The 17136-nt window shown below is 50.0% G+C and overlaps 1 protein-coding gene across 4 annotated transcripts in view; it reads right to left on the reverse strand.

The window, feature by feature from the left end:
- The window catches only part of DNAH10 (dynein axonemal heavy chain 10), a 149108-nt gene that overhangs the window by 13795 nt on the left and 118177 nt on the right, over positions 1 to 17136 (reverse strand). For all 4 annotated transcript variants that reach the window (XM_059893951.1, XM_059893950.1, XM_059893949.1 and 1 more), the window contains 8 exons: positions 14515 to 14689; positions 8823 to 9004; positions 6634 to 6770; positions 5361 to 5578; positions 3948 to 4169; positions 3622 to 3769; positions 1496 to 1775; positions 282 to 511 (listed from right to left, as the gene is read on the reverse strand). In XM_059893951.1, coding sequence (XP_059749934.1) covers positions 282 to 511; positions 1496 to 1775; positions 3622 to 3769; positions 3948 to 4169; positions 5361 to 5578; positions 6634 to 6770; positions 8823 to 9004; positions 14515 to 14689 — 1592 coding nt within the window. The remainder of the gene's footprint in view (positions 1 to 281; positions 512 to 1495; positions 1776 to 3621; positions 3770 to 3947; positions 4170 to 5360; positions 5579 to 6633; positions 6771 to 8822; positions 9005 to 14514; positions 14690 to 17136) is intronic.

The raw sequence follows: 17136 nt of genomic DNA on the forward strand, positions 1-17136 counted from the left end.
CAGGGAGGCAGAGAATGAAGCCAACACAGCAGAAGGTCCAGAAATGGAGAGAAACTGAGCCCTGGATGCTATGCTTGGAGTCCTGGATCCAGCCCTGCCTGAAGCCATCCCTCGACTTTTCTGTTTTCTAGGCCGATGAGTTCCCTTTGGACCTAAGCCACGTAGGCCCAGGTTTTCTATCGCTCTCAATTAAGAGAGGCTGAGTGGGTGCACAGGGGTCCCTGGGAACGCCCCTGGGCCTCCGTGGCCAGGACCGGTACACCTTTCCGCACGGTTCGTACCTCCGTGGCTTTGGATTTGGCCTCCTCCAGGGTCTGCACCAGCTCCGCGTTGTCCAGCATGTTCCCCGTGGAGGCGGCCAGTTCCCGGAGGAGGGAGTCCTCCAAGTCCTTGAGCAGCTTCTTGTTCTCGCTCGTCTCCTGGATGAGATGCCCCCTCTGCTCCTCCAGCTCTCGCCTCTCGCAGGCCACCAGCACGCCCAGCAGCTGGTCCTCCAGGCCCTTCCGCGTGACTGTGGGGGGGCGAGGGGAGGCCCTCAGCACCGCGTCCCCCTGCCAGCCTGGGCACCGTCTCGTCTCCCTACACAGCAGCGCCTGGGGCAAGTGCAGGGCGGGCCCAGCATCCCAGAACGCGAGGACTCGCTCTCCCACCGAAGCCCCAGGCGAGAAATACGGGCCAGAGCAAAACAGAGATGCGGTTACCTGGAGTAGTGGGCAGCAAGTGTGAAGACGCACTGAAGTCAAACCCGGGCGCCCACATCTTGGGGGACCCTCGTTAGACATCCGGGTTTATACCCAAACTTTTTTTTTTTTTTTTTTAAGCCACGCGGCTTATGGGATCTTAGTTCCCCAACCGGGGATCGAACCCGGGCCCTTGGCAGTGAGAGCACCGAGTCCTAACCACTGGACCGCCAGGGGACTTCCTAACGCGTACCCAAACCTGATTAACCTACCTAGGAACCCGTGTGACCACCCTAGAAAATGTGGGAAGTGGCATTCAATTCCTAACCGAATTCAATTGAGAGGAAGAGGGAGATCCAAAATCATACTGTGTATTTAAATACACAAATACAGTATAACTACCTGCTGCAGCAGAAAGGGGTCTCACCTCACTCCGAGGGTGAATGTCTGAGCCCCGTGGTCCAGACTCAGCACATCTCAAGACACGTAACTCATTGCCTTCTAAAGGCCCCCAAACCTTGTGGTGTGGCTTCCTCATGAAGAACTGATGGGTTGGGACTTCCCTGGGGGTCCAGTGGTTAAGACTCTGAACTCCCAATGCAGGAGGCATGGGTTCGATCCCTGGCCGGGGAGCTAAGATCCCACATGCCGCACGGTGCAGCCTCAGAAAGCAAACCAAAAAGAACTGATTGGTTGACTATGAAAGATGTGACTCTGAGAATGATTCACCAAATGAAGTGATGTCCCATGAAAGCCTTGAGCTCAGATTGTGGTCTCCACCTAAAATTCGGCACTAAGGCTCTGTACATCCTTACCAGTATAATTGATCACCATGGCTTTCCCAAACACGGATGGTCTGTATCTGGGGTTGGCCAGCTTGGTGTTCAGATACAGTCTGAAATTCGAATCATAATCTACTTCCTTGTCTCCCAGTATGATAAACTGCCGTCCTTGGGAGACCTTGATGTTTTTTTCTAAGATGTTATCAATCACAGGGTCGATGTACTCATCCACATCGTGGAACAGGAAAGGCGTCCCGTACTTTATGGATATCTCCAGCTGCTTGAGGAAGTCGGGGTCATTAAAGGAAGCCACCTGGAAGGGAGAGGAGGCAGATGCTAAAAATCAGCTCACTCGCCAGATTCAAGGGGAAACAAATCCTTGGAGGTGGCAGGGGACATGTCAGCACCTTGAAGGGAGGCAGAGGGGAAAACAGAACAGGGAGAGAAGCAGGGCATGTAACCCGTATAAACCATGAGGTTCGGGCTCTGAGCAGCCTCTCGTTCAAAAAGCACAGGTCAGTAGCCAAAAGTGATTAGGAGAGAATCTCATCACATCTCTCAGAAGACCTCAAAAAGGATCCAAACACAGAGTCCACAAAAAAAAAAAAAAAAAAAGTTCACTCCTCTCCAAACCTTAGGACTGCTGTCTTATCTCTTTTCTCAAAACATCTGTAAAAACTTTTCCTCTATTTCAGCCCCTGGGACCTCCTCTTTCCTTCCTCTCCACCCTCTTTTATTACATTGATGTACTTAGCCTCTCACCCCGTAAGTTGAACCCTCCCTCTTTAAGAGATAGGATGGGGATAGGAGTAGGATTGGGGCTAGGAGAGGTCTGGCAATTGCAGAACTCTCTGGAAGGCTCAGGGAAGAGGGATGTCAAGGAATATTCCTGCACTGATGATATCTGTCCCACTACAGTTATATGTGAATTTTGGGGGTGGATGTTCCCCTCCCCCGACCTTGGGATGCTTCCCCTACCTTCATGTACATACCTGGAAGCAAGGACCAGAAAAAACAAGGAAAAGATAAAAATGGAAAATCATGAATTGTTCATTATTTCAGTTAAAAGGTAACTGCGCCCCAGCAATTTCACCCAAGAAAATTAAAAACACATGCCCACAAAAAACTTGCACATGAATGTTCACAGCAGCACCGTTCATGACAGCCAAAAAGTAGAAACAACCCAAATGTCCATCAACTGATATGTAGGTAAACAGATTGTGGTGCATCCATCCAACAGACTATTATTTAGCCATAAAAAGGAATGAAGGACTGATACATGCTACAATATGTGTTGATTAAGCATTTGGAAACAATGTGATTAGTATTGTACTTAATACATATCTTTGAGACAGAATGTGTCCCACAAACATTTATCGAGGCCCGTGTTAGATGCCGGGTTCTGCTGAGCCCTGGAATTGAACAAAGCCTTTGAAAACGTTGGATTCGCCTAAGCAGGGAAAATGTATTTTGAAAACATTATGCTAAATGAAAGAAGCCAGTCACAAAAGGCCACATACTGTACAATCCCACTCATACTTAATGTCCAGAATAGGCAAATCTATAGAGACAGAAAATATATTAGTGGTTGTCAGAGGCTGGGGGTTAGGGGGCAGGAGGGGAAATGGAAGTTTTGGGGGTGGTGATGGCTAAAGGATACAGCATTTTTGGAGGAGGGTGATAAAAACTGATCCTGGTGATTGTTACACAACTCGATGTGTAATATACTAAAAGCTACTGAACTGTATTCTTCAAATGGGTGGATTGTATGGTAGATGAATTATATCTCAATCAAGCCCCTCCCCTGCCCCCCAAAATGAAAGTGACCGAGCATCTAAGGCCACTTGGCTCTGCACTGCGTAGGGGGAACGCAAAGATGAACAGAGCACCGTCTTTGCCTTCAGGGGACCCACAGGGCAATGAATAGGCAAAGGGCAGAGTCAAATCCGAGGTGGTTCAAGCCGCCCTCCAAGACTCAACAGGGTGGGCGGGCCAGGAAGGGGAGGGCTCTGCTTGGGGCCTCAGGGTGGTGGCATTTCAGCTCGGCCTTGCTGGAGGCCTGGGAGCGCAGGGGAGAACCAGGCTGGGCCCCAAGGACAGCAGGAGGGCGAGGATGTGGAGCAGTGGGGGGTGTGGGGTGTGGGGGGGGGCAGCCGTACCCGCAGGTTGTTCTTCTCCTCTTTTCTCTTTATCCAGTTGAGGGCCTGCTGCTGCGGGTCGATGCAGAGGGGGAAGCGGCTGGCCCGGGTGGTGAGGATGCCGTTCTGAACCGAGAGCTCGTCGGGGGGCAGCCCCTGGGAGCCCCACCTGGAAGGGGCAGCGACAGGGGAGGTGGGGATTTTTCTGGCCGAGCTGTGAGCCGACGGGGAGCCTCCGAGGCAGGGGAGCTGGGCGGGCAGTGCTCCCTGCCGTCTCTGTGCAGGTGGGTCAGCCGCATGCCCCCCGGGCTCTGTGCACCGTCCTCCCAGCCCGGGGTCGCCCTCACCTGCTGATCTCAACGTCGTCCGTGAGCAAGTTCTCGAGTCGGAAGGGCTGGCTCAGGGGGACCCCCCGCTCCAGGATGTCGCTCTGCCACACGTGGTTGACCATCTCGTCGCGGAACTCCCACGTGAAGGCGCCCTCATAGCTCAGGAAGGCTGCGCACAGCAGGCAGTCGCCCAGCAACTTCACGCGCCGGTGCATCAGCTCGTCCAAATCGTTCAGCCACCTGGCGTGGGAGGCGGGGGCTGCCGTGAGCAGTCACATTCCGGCACAACCCGAAGGAACCTTCTAGAAGAGCCAGCCTGACACACGGCCGGGACGGGGCTAGCCAGAAGGAAACATTTTCTGAGATGTTCTTTTCTTCTAGAGGACAGAGATCGCCAGCTCACTTTGCCATTTCCCTGCCTAGTGAACCCAACGTTTTCAAAGGCTTTGTTCAAGTCCAGAGCTCGGCAGAGCTCGGCAGATCCCAGCACCTAACAGAGGCCTCGATAAATGTTTGGGGGCTGCATTTTGTCTCAAAGATACGTATTAGGTAGTAATCGCATTGTTTCCAAACGCCTGATCAATAGCTTAAAAACACGCCCAGCTGAGCACGAGCCCTAGTCCTGCTTGGTGACAAAATTCTGTCTAAGATAAAAGAAATCAGGTGTTTCATTTGGCCTCTTCTGGTAAATGGTCAAAGTCTTCTAGGTTTTAGACATATTGAGGGACTTCCCTGGCGGTCCAGTGGTTAAGACTCCGTGCTCCCAGTACAGGGGGCAAGAGTTCGATCCCTGGTTGGGGAACTAAGATCCCACATGCCACACGGCGCGGCCAAAACAAAAACAAACAAACAAAAAAATAGACATATTGAAAATGGTTTGTTTCCCATAAGCAAACAATATTTTCCAGTGTTTTCTATACCATTTTTACAGGCGCCAGGTAAGAAACTATTGTCACATCCAGTGGACCAGCTATGGCCCAGTGGGCCTCTTGCCCATAAGCATCAAACAGCTCCACCTATTGAAAATTGAAGCTCAGGACTGAACCAGCCACAAGGGTCCAGAGACAGAAGTGGGCTCCTCCTCCAGACCCATCCAGAAGGGACTTGGGGTTAAAGGTCATCAAGAAGCAAACATTCCCAGGCCCTAGGTCACTGGTTTCCCCCTGTCTCCACCGCTGCCAGGCCTCCCCTTAACAGTCACTCAGTAAATAACACTGAATACCTATTTTTAAAAGAATCTATAAAATGGCCATTAGCCACCTTTAAACATGATAATAGTAAAATCAGAACTTTTTCACACGGTTTTCAGCTCAAAATGCGGCGTGGAATAAAGACTCCACGTGGCGAGAAATTGCACTGCGGCTGTTCACTCACAAACCACAAAGTCTGGCTTAGAGCTGCTTAGCGGGAAGGCTCGTCACCCAGGCTGACCTGACATTCTCAGACCCCAGCCCCGAGATGAGCTTGTCGGCCGCGATCAGCCGTCTCTCCATGATCTCGGCTTCTTCCTGCAGCTGCTGCTTCTCCAGTATGGCCGCCTCGTACTTGGCCCCCAGGGCTTCCAGTTCTCTCTGGATCGCTGCCAGCTCATTCTGGATCCTCTCCAGCTCACGTTTGGTCAAGTAAAAATTCCGCTCCAGCCTGGCCACCTACGTGAAGACAGTTCGCAGAACGACGGGGAAAAGGACGGCCGTGAGGTGGGGATAAGACAGTCAGTCTCACACCTGGGCTTATGTCCACCTGCAATTTTTTTTTGGCCATGCCGTGAGGCTCGTGGGATCTTAGCTCCCCGACCAGGGATCAAACCCGGACCCACGGCAGTGAAAGTGCTGAGTCCTAACCACTGGACCACCAGGGAAGTCCTCCACCTGCATTTCTAATGCTGTCCCTACCCTCTGGGGCCACCCTATGTCATAGCGAGGCACACGGCTTCTTTTCTTAGTGACTTCTTCAGTGGTTTGATGCAAAAGCCCTACATCCCATTAGAAAAAAGACGTCCTGCATCCGAGTTAGCAGACGGCTTAATTTTCGTGTGTACTAAGGTCCCAGTAAGAGGACCCTGTGATTCTAAGCCAAAAACTCAAAAGAACGCACTGAAGACTGTATTGGTCCTACTATGGGTTCTAAGTTTTCTGAGTGATAAAATCCTGACTTACAAAGCAATGTCAAAATATGGCTCAAAACAGTAGAATCAACCTCATACAATTCTCTTTGTATTGTGTCTTCTGCATGTTCCTTTAACCCAGTGGTTCTCAACAGGGACCGATTTTTCCCCCCAAGGGACACATGACAATGTTTGGAAACATTTCTGGTTGTCAAAACTTGGGGGAAGGGACAACGGCATCCAGTGGGTAGAGGCCAGCGATGTTGCTCAACATCCTACAGTGTCCAGGACAGCCCCCCTAAAAAGAAGGATCCAGTCTAAAATGTCAGTAGCACCCAGGGTGAGAAACTCTGCTTTAGCCCTAGAGAGTGATTTTACCCTCTTTTCTTCAAAAATCTTTCAGACTTTGGTTCTGTCAGTTCACATTACATCTAAATGAGAGCTATAATTCAGGGTTATTATTTACTGGGGGAAAAAATATTTATGCAGTTTAAAATCAGAACCTTGCCAGAATTTCCCCAGTAAAGCTGTGGACACATTCATTCTGACTCCAAAACGATCTCTTGGCAGAAGTGTGCAGGTCTTACAGATGGGCAATACCTTTTCTCTCTTGGGCTTGATTTCTCTAAAAACGTCACAGTAGCCCATCACAGCTTCCACAAATTTCAGCATCCCCAAGCCTGCCTTGCTCACGGCTTCCATTTCCTCAGTCGTGGTATTGAGGGTCTTCAAGAGGCCTAAAGGTCAAAGACGCAATGATTTCGATGAGCGGTGAGCTTCGTCTTGGGAAAATAAAATGGGAAATAAACTGCCTACTAACAAAGTAAGTGTAACTAGTTCCTTCTCCTCGGTAAGCCTGTGAGCGGGATCCGGACAGCTTTCCCACGGACAACAGGTGGGTCCAACCCCGTATGAATTTTGTGTAAGTGGATGTTTAAGATGTGAGTGAGGGGCACATGTTACTGCCGCCCAGGACATCCTATGACACAGGAACTTCCGTGTGACACCCAGCAGCCCCCGGGGACCCAGGGCATCAGTGGGGACCCCCCAACTGGGCACCAAGGTGGCTCAGAGCTGGCAGCTAACTGGGGTTCATAGGTTATTACAGGGCACCATCACCTCCACCTGCACCCTCACCCTGGGAGTAACTTCACATAAATGGAAGCCCATCCAACGATCGGGTAAAGAGAGTCCCTTGGGTTTTTGTAGTTGCTGTTATCCTTTGTGTTTCGATTAGCTTTGTTTTGTTTTTTTTAAGTGGCTGAAAAAAATGCATTGATGGTCAAGTTCCGAACAAACCACCGTGATAAACAGTGACCCGATGAACTTTTACTGCCTTTGAAAAAGACGAACATCATTCTCACTGGCTAAGCTCTGGGGCAGGTCAGGAATCAGGCTCAGGGGGAATGCAGGCATCTGTAACTGAAATGGGGGGATGGGGTGGGTGGTGCCACTCCCGCTCCTCACCCACCCTCCAGGACCTACAGAAGACTTCATACTGGCAAAAGGCACAAGGGAAGTCAAGGTTAGACCAATTCTTTTTTTTTTCCCTGAATACCCATTTTAAAAAATTGAGGTAAAATTCACATAACATAAAATGAACACGTTAAAGTGTGCAATTAAACATGTTAAATAAACATGTTAAACAATAAACATGTTAAAGTGGCATTTAGTAGATTCACAAGATTTTGCAGGCCTCACCTCTATCTAGTTCCAAGACATTCTCATCATCTCAGAAGGAAACTTCATAGCTATTAAGCAGTGACAACCCATTTCCCCTCCCCAAACCCTGGCAAACACTAATATGCTCTTCATCCCTGTGGATTTACCTATTTACCTACAGATATTTCATATAAATGGAATTACAATACGTGACCTTTTATGCCTGGCTTCTTTCACTTAGCATCATGCTTTTGAGGTTCATCTATGCTGTAGCACACAGCAGCACTTTGTTCCTTTTTATGACTGAATAATATTCCATTGTGTGGATATGTTTGTTCTTGTTTATCCATTCATCCATTGATAGATATTTGGGTTGTCTCCACCTTTTGGCTATTGCAAATAGTGCTGTCAGGAACATCTGTGTATAAGCTTTTGTTTGAATACCTGTTTTCTATTCTTTGGGGTCTATACATAGGCGTGGAGTGGTTGGGACACATGGTAATTCTATGATTAACTGTCTAAGGAGCTGCCAAACTGTTTTCCACACCATTTTACATTTCTACAAACACTGTACGAGGGTTGCAAGTTCTCCATATCCTCCCCTCCTCCACTTGTAGTTTTGTGTGGTTTTGTTTAAATGATACCATCCTAGTGGGTCTGAACGGTACCTCATTGTGGTCTGATCTGCGTTTTCCTAGTGACTAATGTTACGCATATTTTCATATGCTTATTGGCAATTTGTGTATCTTTTTTGGAGAAATGTCTATTCAAGTCCTCTGCCCGTAAGACCAATTCTTGGCACCACTACGCCCATCGGACAAGATGCACAGGAGACGAGGCAGGGTGGGCTCCGTAAGACAGTCACGTATCCTACTAGGGAAAACCAGACCCGTTGCTGAATCACACATTCATCGGGCATCCACCGCCACTGCCCATCCAGCAACCACCCTCCCTGCCGCTGTCTTCCTCTGGGGACGATCATCCCGCCTCTTCCACCGGCAACGCCACGGCGACACCATCTGACCACGATGGGCGGGTCTGCCTGCGACAAGCCCCCTCCTCGCTCTCCCTCCCGGCCCCAGAGACTGAGCCACCAGGCTGACAATCCTACATCTGTCTACACTCACCTCTGATATTTTTAACTTGGCTCTGGGTAACTGAATCAAAGTCAATCTCCATCAGAGACCTCAGGAAGTTGGGGTCGGACATCATGCCTTTGGCGGTTTTCCAGTTGAGATCTTTGTACCCCTTCATGATGAGGATGCATTCACAGACCGTCTGCACCTGCTTCGGGGGCTTAGCAAATGACCTGGGGAGAAACGGACGCACACGTGGATCAGACGCAGGACCTGGCCTGAAGGAGAGTTCCGGAAAGATGGTGAGTCATTTCTCGGATGCGATACTGCGTGGAAACAACGGAAGCCACGTCCCAACACCAACTTGCGCTCCTGGGGGTGGGCTTCTCCAAGGGCAGGGACTGGGTCTCATCCATCATGTGCCAGATCGGGCTCCTGGAATCGGACTGGGCGCCAGGAACACAGCAGGGTGTCATTCAGTGCAAACCCGGGCCACCCCTGAATCAGCAGCTCAGGGTGGAGCCTGAGAGTCTGTGTTTTTAGTGACACCCTGGGGTGACTGCTCAGACACTAGGTGGTAGCCGCTGTCATTATTATCACTATCATCATCATCCTATTTTCCACTTACGAGGCAAAGAAACAGTGCTCAAGTGTTGGGATGGCCTGCCTGTGTCCACATAGCCCATCCCGCACCCTGGCATCCTTCAGGCTATGGGAGCTGTTGTCTCTGTCTTTGATGAAGCTAGACCATCACTCTGCTGCTCCAACACTCGGATGTCCAGCACCCTCGACCCTCTGGAGAACTGGAAACCCAAAAGGATCAGGAGACGGAAAGGCTGCATCAGCGTAAAGACCCAAGAAGGAACGAGTCGCACACTGACTGTACCCAGTGGGCCCGCTTGGCGGGCTACCAGCGCCGGGCAAAATCTATAAAAGCCATAAAAGCCGTGGAGACAGAAGAACAAGGAAAACAATGAAGAAAAAGCAAAGGAAAGGAAGGGAAAGGAAGAGCCCCTGGAGAGCAGGGAGCAGCCTGGGGAGAGGCCAGAGTGCCCCCGAGGGAGGGAGAGGGAGACACAGAGAGAGAACAACCTGACCCGCCCAGCAGCGTGGAGGCTCTGAACCCCCAGACCCCTCCTGACCCCGGGACCCCCACCCACTGCCTGAGGAGCCACACAGCTTAGGGACAAGCCAGGGCAATGACTCCAGCACAAAGCCCGACGATTAAAGTAATGGTCCTGAGTCACCAGGGAAAGGTTCAATTATGTGGCGTTAGGCGCTTACAAAGCAGGCATGCTGTCAACTGTTTTTAAAAGGTTCCCTTCAGGGCTCATGAAGGTCAGGCCCCGGCCACTGCTCTCTGAATAATCTGAGAAGGAGGGATTATTATTATTATTATTATTATTATTATTATTATTATTATTATTATCAGTGAGATGTTTTCAGACACAAGTCAGAAAAAGCCTCGGGGTGGCGTCCTGAGCCCTCCGGAAAGTTAGGAACGGTCCGGGGTTCTCAGCTTTCCCATCTATCAAATGGGGAAGTGGAACTGGAACCTTTCAGCTCCCAAATCCTTTGAGTGAAGTTCTCTGTTACCAGTTTACAAACCATGCCCAGGAACCTCGTTTATCCAGAACACAGTGTTGTGGTGCCAGATAACCGAGGGGTTCGAAAAAGTAAAGTTACAAGTCTGAGAAATGAAAGCGTTTCTGTTTCATTTGATTCCTTTCTTCTATCACAAAAGAAACTCAGGGGGGGACTTCCCTGGTGGTCCAGTGGGTAAGACTCCACGCTCCCACTGCAGGGGGCCCAGGTCCGATCCTTGGTCTGGGAACTAGATCCTGCATGCCACAACTAAGAGTCCGCATGCCACAGCTAAGAGCCCACATGCCGCAACTAAGACCCAGCGCAGCCAAAATAAATAAATAAATAAATTTTAAAAAGAAAAGAAAAGAAACTCAGGGAGAGAGAGACAGACAGACAGAGGTGACGCCATGCTGCCTTCGCTGGAGGAGAATACCCATCACAAGCCCCACTCCCCACCCCCTCACTCTACCCCAGACACTCTGACCGTCTCCGCTTTTCCCCCGAGTCAAGCTCCTTCCAGCCCCGCTCCAGCCTCCATCCCACGTCTCAGTTTAAATGTCACTTCCTGGGGGTCATCTTCCCTGACTACCTACCCCCCAGACTAGTTCAGGTCCCCCATTATCCACAGTCATAGCAACAAAGACCCTCCCTTCCTGACCTCCTCCTGGGTAATTTTATTGTACACGTGAGATTCCCATGTGCACACCCGTGCCTCCCCCAGACCGTCAGCTCCATGCGGTGAAGACTCCCTGCCTGGCCCATTGCCTCTCAGCCCCGGTGCCAGCATAGGGTGGGCGGGCGGTAGGCACCCAATGATACTGAATGAAGGAAAGGAAGAAAAGTAAAATTGCAGGCCAGTAACAAAGGGAGCCTTTTATACTCCAGAGAAACATCCACCGCTAATCTTCATTACTCCTAATCTTCCTGCCTTAACACTTAATGATTTCTGCAAAGGGGATTGAGTATTACAGAAAGGAAGTGTTATTTAAAGAATTAAAGGATTATAAAATTGTCAAGACCTAAATGCTGGCTCATCACTCTTAACATCCAAATGGTCTAAACAAAGCCAGACTGTAGTCATCTGGATCCAAACTCATTAAACCCAAAGAAAAATCCCAAAGAGATCAAAGACTTAAATGTAAACACTATAAAAGTATTAAACTATAAAAGTACAGGATGAAACCATGGGGAAATTATTTTACAATCTTCCAGTTGCAAGGCCTTTTAAGTATGAGGTAATAGCGAAAGCCACAAAATAAAATATTGCTGAAATCTGCCATATAAAACTAAAAATTTATACAAGGCAAACACAAACACACACAAAAACCTCCTAAATAAAGTCAAATGGCTGATGACAAACTGGGAAAACTATCTGCAACTCACATCATGGATAAAAAGCTAGTCTCCCCATTAAATAAAAAGCCCATGGAAATGGATAAGAAAAAAAAAAGCAACAGTAACAATAATCCAAAAGATAAATGGGCAAAGCACATAAACAGTTCACAGAAAATGAAATACACAGGACTCTTACACACATTTTTCACATATGAAAAAAAGGCCAACCTCACTCATCAAAAGGGAAATGCACATTACAACTACACAAATACCATTTTCCATCTATAAAACAAGTAAAAATCCACGTGTTTAGTAGCGCCCTCTGTTGGTAAGGCCATGAAAAAGCAGGTACTCGCATGTATTGCCATTGGGAGTGTAAATCCGTTCCATACCTACGGGTGGGCATTAGGCAACAGCTATAGACATTATAAACACACACACCTTGGAACCCAGCAATTCCACTTCTGAAAATGTATCCTTCCAGTGGACTTGTGCATAGTGAAGTAAGGCAGGGTTATTCTTTGCCACACTGTTTGTAAAGGCAAAAGACTGGAAATAAGCTAAAAATTCATAAATTGAGGCTGATTAAATAAATGATGGTACAGCCATCCAATGGGCTATGATGAGCTATTTTTAAATATTGAGGAAGTTCTCATATAACAACATGCAAAAGATCTCCAAGGTCTCAAGCAAAAAAAACCAAGATGCAGAAAAATATGTATAGTATATTACCAATTATATTTTAAAAGGAAAGAAAAAAGGCTACAGAAGTATCCCTTGTTCTACAACCCTTAGAGTCCAACGTCGGGAACTGAAGAGACACTTGTATATCTGGTTGCCTTGAACATGCACAAAAGCTCTCTGAATGGATATGTAAGAAATGAATGGCAACAGTTACCTGTCGTGTGGTGAGGGGAACTAAGCTGATGGCGGACAGGTGAGAGGGGGCTTTTCATAGCACATCATTTTGATGTTGGAACCATGACCCTAGCTAATGTTTACATGGCACTGACTCTGTGCTCAACCCAGTTCTGAGAGCTCTTTATGTAATAGCTCACTGGATCCTCGTAACAACCCCGATGCCATGGGGACAATTATTATCATCCACATTTTACAAACAAGGAAACTGCAGCACAGAGAGGTTAGGTGACTTGCCAAAGGTCACACAGCCAGTAAGAAGCAAAGCCATGCATCAACATATTACCTGTTCCAATAATTACATTTTAAAAAATTACTCCTTTTGGGCCATAGGCCGTTTCATTTTCTCGGGGGTGATGCAGGCACCCCATCTAACTGCAGGGGACACATATCAAACGCTCCATGTGGTCCCATGGAAATCCACTCTTGGATTAAATAAATACTCTTTCCAAATAAATACTCAAAAATTCTTCCCAACTCTCTGCTCTCAGAATGTTTTTATGCTGCTGACCTGGGAGTAGTGCCCCAAATCTGTATAACCAGTGGTTGGATGTTTCCCTTGGAAACGTGCATGTTGAGGGTCTCTCCCACAACTCAGTCTAAACTTCCAGTGCGTACTACTGCAGTTTTAAAACATCCATCCTTATACCTTCATTGCAATCACACTGCAAAGCTCTGAAATCATGACCTCTTGCTAACAGCAGCAGCAGCTCTGGATGACCCCCCAGGAGTTACTCGGGCCCCCTGCCCTGGAACTGGCTGAACGTTCTGTTCAAATCCACATGTTTCACAAATGAGCCAATAGCCAGAGCACAACCTTGGACAAGGGATGTTGCTCGGCCCTTAGCAAAAGAGATGAGCTCAGAGAAGCAGCACCATCCCGCCAGGAACACAAAACGCAGGGTCAGCTTCCAGCCTGGAGACAGGAGTCTCTCTCACAGGAGACCTGACTGTGGGACCAGAAGGATGGAACCCCTTCTGAAGATGAGGCCGTGATGGGGAGTGAGGAGAGAGCTGAGGCTCCTAATGCAGGGACACGCGTGGGGGGCCTGGCAGCACGATGACGGGGGCGGGGGATGGTGGAGAGGGCAGACGGGACACCGTTTCTTCCTGGCTTCACTAGCGGTGCTAAACTTACCAGCGAGATCCACGAACGGTGCCCTGGGGGGACCACGCCCCACGGGGGGAGGGGAGAAAGCTCCACACCAGACCCCTCTTCTGGACAGCAAATGGGCCCTCTGGCTGCGGGGGATGGAGTCATTTTACAGACTGCTTTGCAGAATGTCTGGGGCCACAGTAAAGACCCACTCTCCCAGGACTTCCCTGGCGGTCCAGTGGTTAGGGCTCAGCGCTTTCACTGCCGGGGCCCAGGTTTAACCCCTGGTCAGGGAACTAAGATCCCACAAGCCACGCTGTAGGGCAAAAAACCAAAAACAAACAAACAAAAAACACTACTCTCCCCACCTGTAAAAGGCTATCATTTGGCTAGAAATGGATGAGGGCATCTCCCATCCGCTCTCGGCCTGCGGCACACCTTGCCTGCATCCAGGGCCCTGCCTCTTTTAGGGCAGACACTCCTCTGTCCTTCCCGTAAAAAGGACTGACTTACAAGGCTCCAGCTCTCCCACCAGCCCCTTCTGGAACCCAGTCTCCTTCTGTGAGTCAGCCGGGGTTCAAGGCCAGTGGGCCATGGCACCAACTGGCTGGGAGGCCTGAGGCGAGTCAGCTCACCTCCCTGGGCTCCACGTCCCTCGTCTGCAAATGAAGACGATAACAATCCCCACCACGGAAAGCGCCTGGCACAGCGGCCGGCGCAGAAATGCCGAACAACCGTGATTATCTCATCATCACTGTCAGGAGTGACGTTGGTGGCCAAGTACGCTGGGAGAGCGCCAGCCGTTACCTGATCTCGGTCACATCTGACTTGTCCAGTTTCTGCAGCTCCAGCTTGGCGGCCTCCAGGATGGGCATGACCTCGGCCAGGGCCGTCTCGGCCTCAGTCTTCTCCGCCGCAATGACCTTGTTTTGCTCCTCCATCTCCACGGCTTTTTCCTCCACCAGCTTCTTCTTTTCCTCCGCTATGGGGGGGAGGGGGAGGTCAGCGAAGCCCCTGGGGCATGGGGAGGATGGACCACTGCTCCTGAGCCAAAGCAGCGCAGCCCTCAAAGGTGGGCGCTGGGCGGAGGGTGCTGAATGAGCTTCGGCCAATATGGCGGCCTTGGGCGTTCCCACTGGGACAGATGTCCTCACGGCGCCTGGGGTCCCCAATACAGGGACAGCTGCTGCGACTCTGACCCTCCTTGACTGGCCCGCCTGTGTCCCCCTCCCCCCGCCCCACTCCATCCCACAAGACAGCCTCCAGCCCTGCTTGGCCAGTGTTAGCTGAGGACATCAGAGCTGCCCTCCTTGTTTTTCTGGCTCACTGACATCTCTCTGGCTCTTCATCAGCTTTTCCTACATTCATTCAGCCCAGCTCAAAAGCCACCCTCCCCTGAGGTCACTCTCAGTCTCATCACTCTGTTTATTTGCTTCATGACACTAATCACAATCTGAAATGTCATCTGATCATTGGCTTGTTGATCGGCCCCACTCACTAGAACGTAAGCATCTCCCCGAGGGCCGTGACCCCAGCGTTTAGAACAAAGCTTGGCTCGTAGTAGGTGTACTGGCTTGAATAGTGTCCCCCTCAAAATTCATGGCCACCCAGAACCTCAGAAAGTCACCTTATTTGGAAAGAGAGTCTCTGTAGATGTAATTAGTTAACACGAGGTCATACTGGGTTAGGGTAGGTCCTAAATCCAATGACTGTGTCCTTATAAGAAGGCCATGTGGGGGCTTCCCTGGTGGCGCAGTGGTTGAGAATCTGCCTGCTAATGCAGGGGACACGGGTTCGAGCCCTGGTCTGGGAAGATCCCACATGCCACGGAGCAGCTGGGCCCGTGAGCCACAACTACTGAGCCTGCGCGTCTGGAGCCTGTGCCCCGCGACGGGAGGGGCCGCGATAGTGAAAGGCCCGCGCACCGCGATGAAGAGCGGTCCCCGCACCGCGGTGAAGAGTGGCCCCCACTTGCCTCAACTAGAGAAAGCCCTCGCATGAACCGAAGACCCAACACAGCCAAAAATAAAATAAATAAATAAATAAATAAAGTAGCTATAAAAAAGAAAAGTGCTTTAAAAAAAAAAAAAAAAAAAAAAAAAAAGAAGGCCATGTGAAGACATAGAGGGGGAAAGGTCACGTGACAATGGAGGGGCCAAGATGGGAGGGATGCGTCTACAAGCCAAGGAACGCCCAGGATTGTGGGCCACCATCAGAAGCTGGGAGAGGCCAGGAAGGATCCTCCCCTAGAGCCTTTGGAAGGAGCAGGGCCCTGCCAAGACCTTCATTTCAGACTTCTATCCTCCGGAACCGTGAGAGAATAAGTAAACGCCTGTTGTTTTAAGCCACCCAGTTTGTGGTGCTTTGTTATGGCAGCCCTAGGAAACGAACACAGTAGGTATTCAATAAACGTATGCTGAATTCAGCAGTCTCTCCCTGATGGGGCGTTCTCTCGGGACTCAGCCTCACAAGTCAACAAGCAAGCGTTCAGGTTGGCCGATTCAAAATGTGAACTCCAGGAGAAGGTCTAACTGATCCAGCCAGGGCTGGAACAAGCCCAACCCGACAGCCCAGACTGCGGGTCAGGAGCAGACAGGGTGCCAAAGCCAAGTTGGGGTGCTGTGACCAGAGTAATGAAAAATGGGTCCTGTGGATAGGGCCTGACACGATACAGCTGGAACTGAACTGAACCAAGGTCGTACACAGAAGCGACACAAACATGCGCTGGGAAGAGAATATCCAGAGGCAGGAAGGTTGAGTGGCTTCTGCAGAAATCCGAGGACGAGCTGGGGAGGACGCATCAGAACACGGGATTCTGAGAGGCGACAGGAACGGGAGCCCCAAGACCCAGGGAGAAGGATTAGGGGCCGTGGCAGAGCTGCAGCTTCGGAGCTGTCCTGTGTGAGAGTCATGTAAAGGAAGCCAGTTCCAGGACTTCCCTAGCGCTCCAGTGGTTAAGACTCCGCACTCCCAATGCCGGGGGCCCGGGTTCGATCCCCGGTCAGGGAACTAGATCCTGCACGCATGCCGCAACTAAAAAAAAAATCCCGCATGCCGCAACAAAGATCCCCTGTGCCGCAACTAAGACCCGGCGCAACCAAATAAATAAATAAATAAAAAGACAGCCAATTCCTTAGAGCAGGAGGGAAGCAGACCAAGAGCAGCCGCCAGGCCAGGAAGATCAGGTGAGGGGCCCAAGAAAGAACCCGGAAACAGGTTCACATTAGAACCAAGAAAGTCCCAAGTGAATGATGCTCAGGCCAAGGTCATTTAACCCGACCCAGTTCACTAGCTCATTGAGGGTAAAGAGATGACTCTTCCTCATCCTGGCAAATCGTCAAGCTACCAGCTGTGGGTCCTGCCTATGGTAACGTCTTAGTGCCTATTATAGGGGGCTTGACGCCAACTCAGAAAAAAATAGCAATGGGA

This window comes from Balaenoptera ricei, chromosome 14, assembly GCF_028023285.1.
Source record: "Balaenoptera ricei isolate mBalRic1 chromosome 14, mBalRic1.hap2, whole genome shotgun sequence".
Lineage (NCBI taxonomy): Eukaryota > Metazoa > Chordata > Mammalia > Artiodactyla > Balaenopteridae > Balaenoptera > Balaenoptera ricei.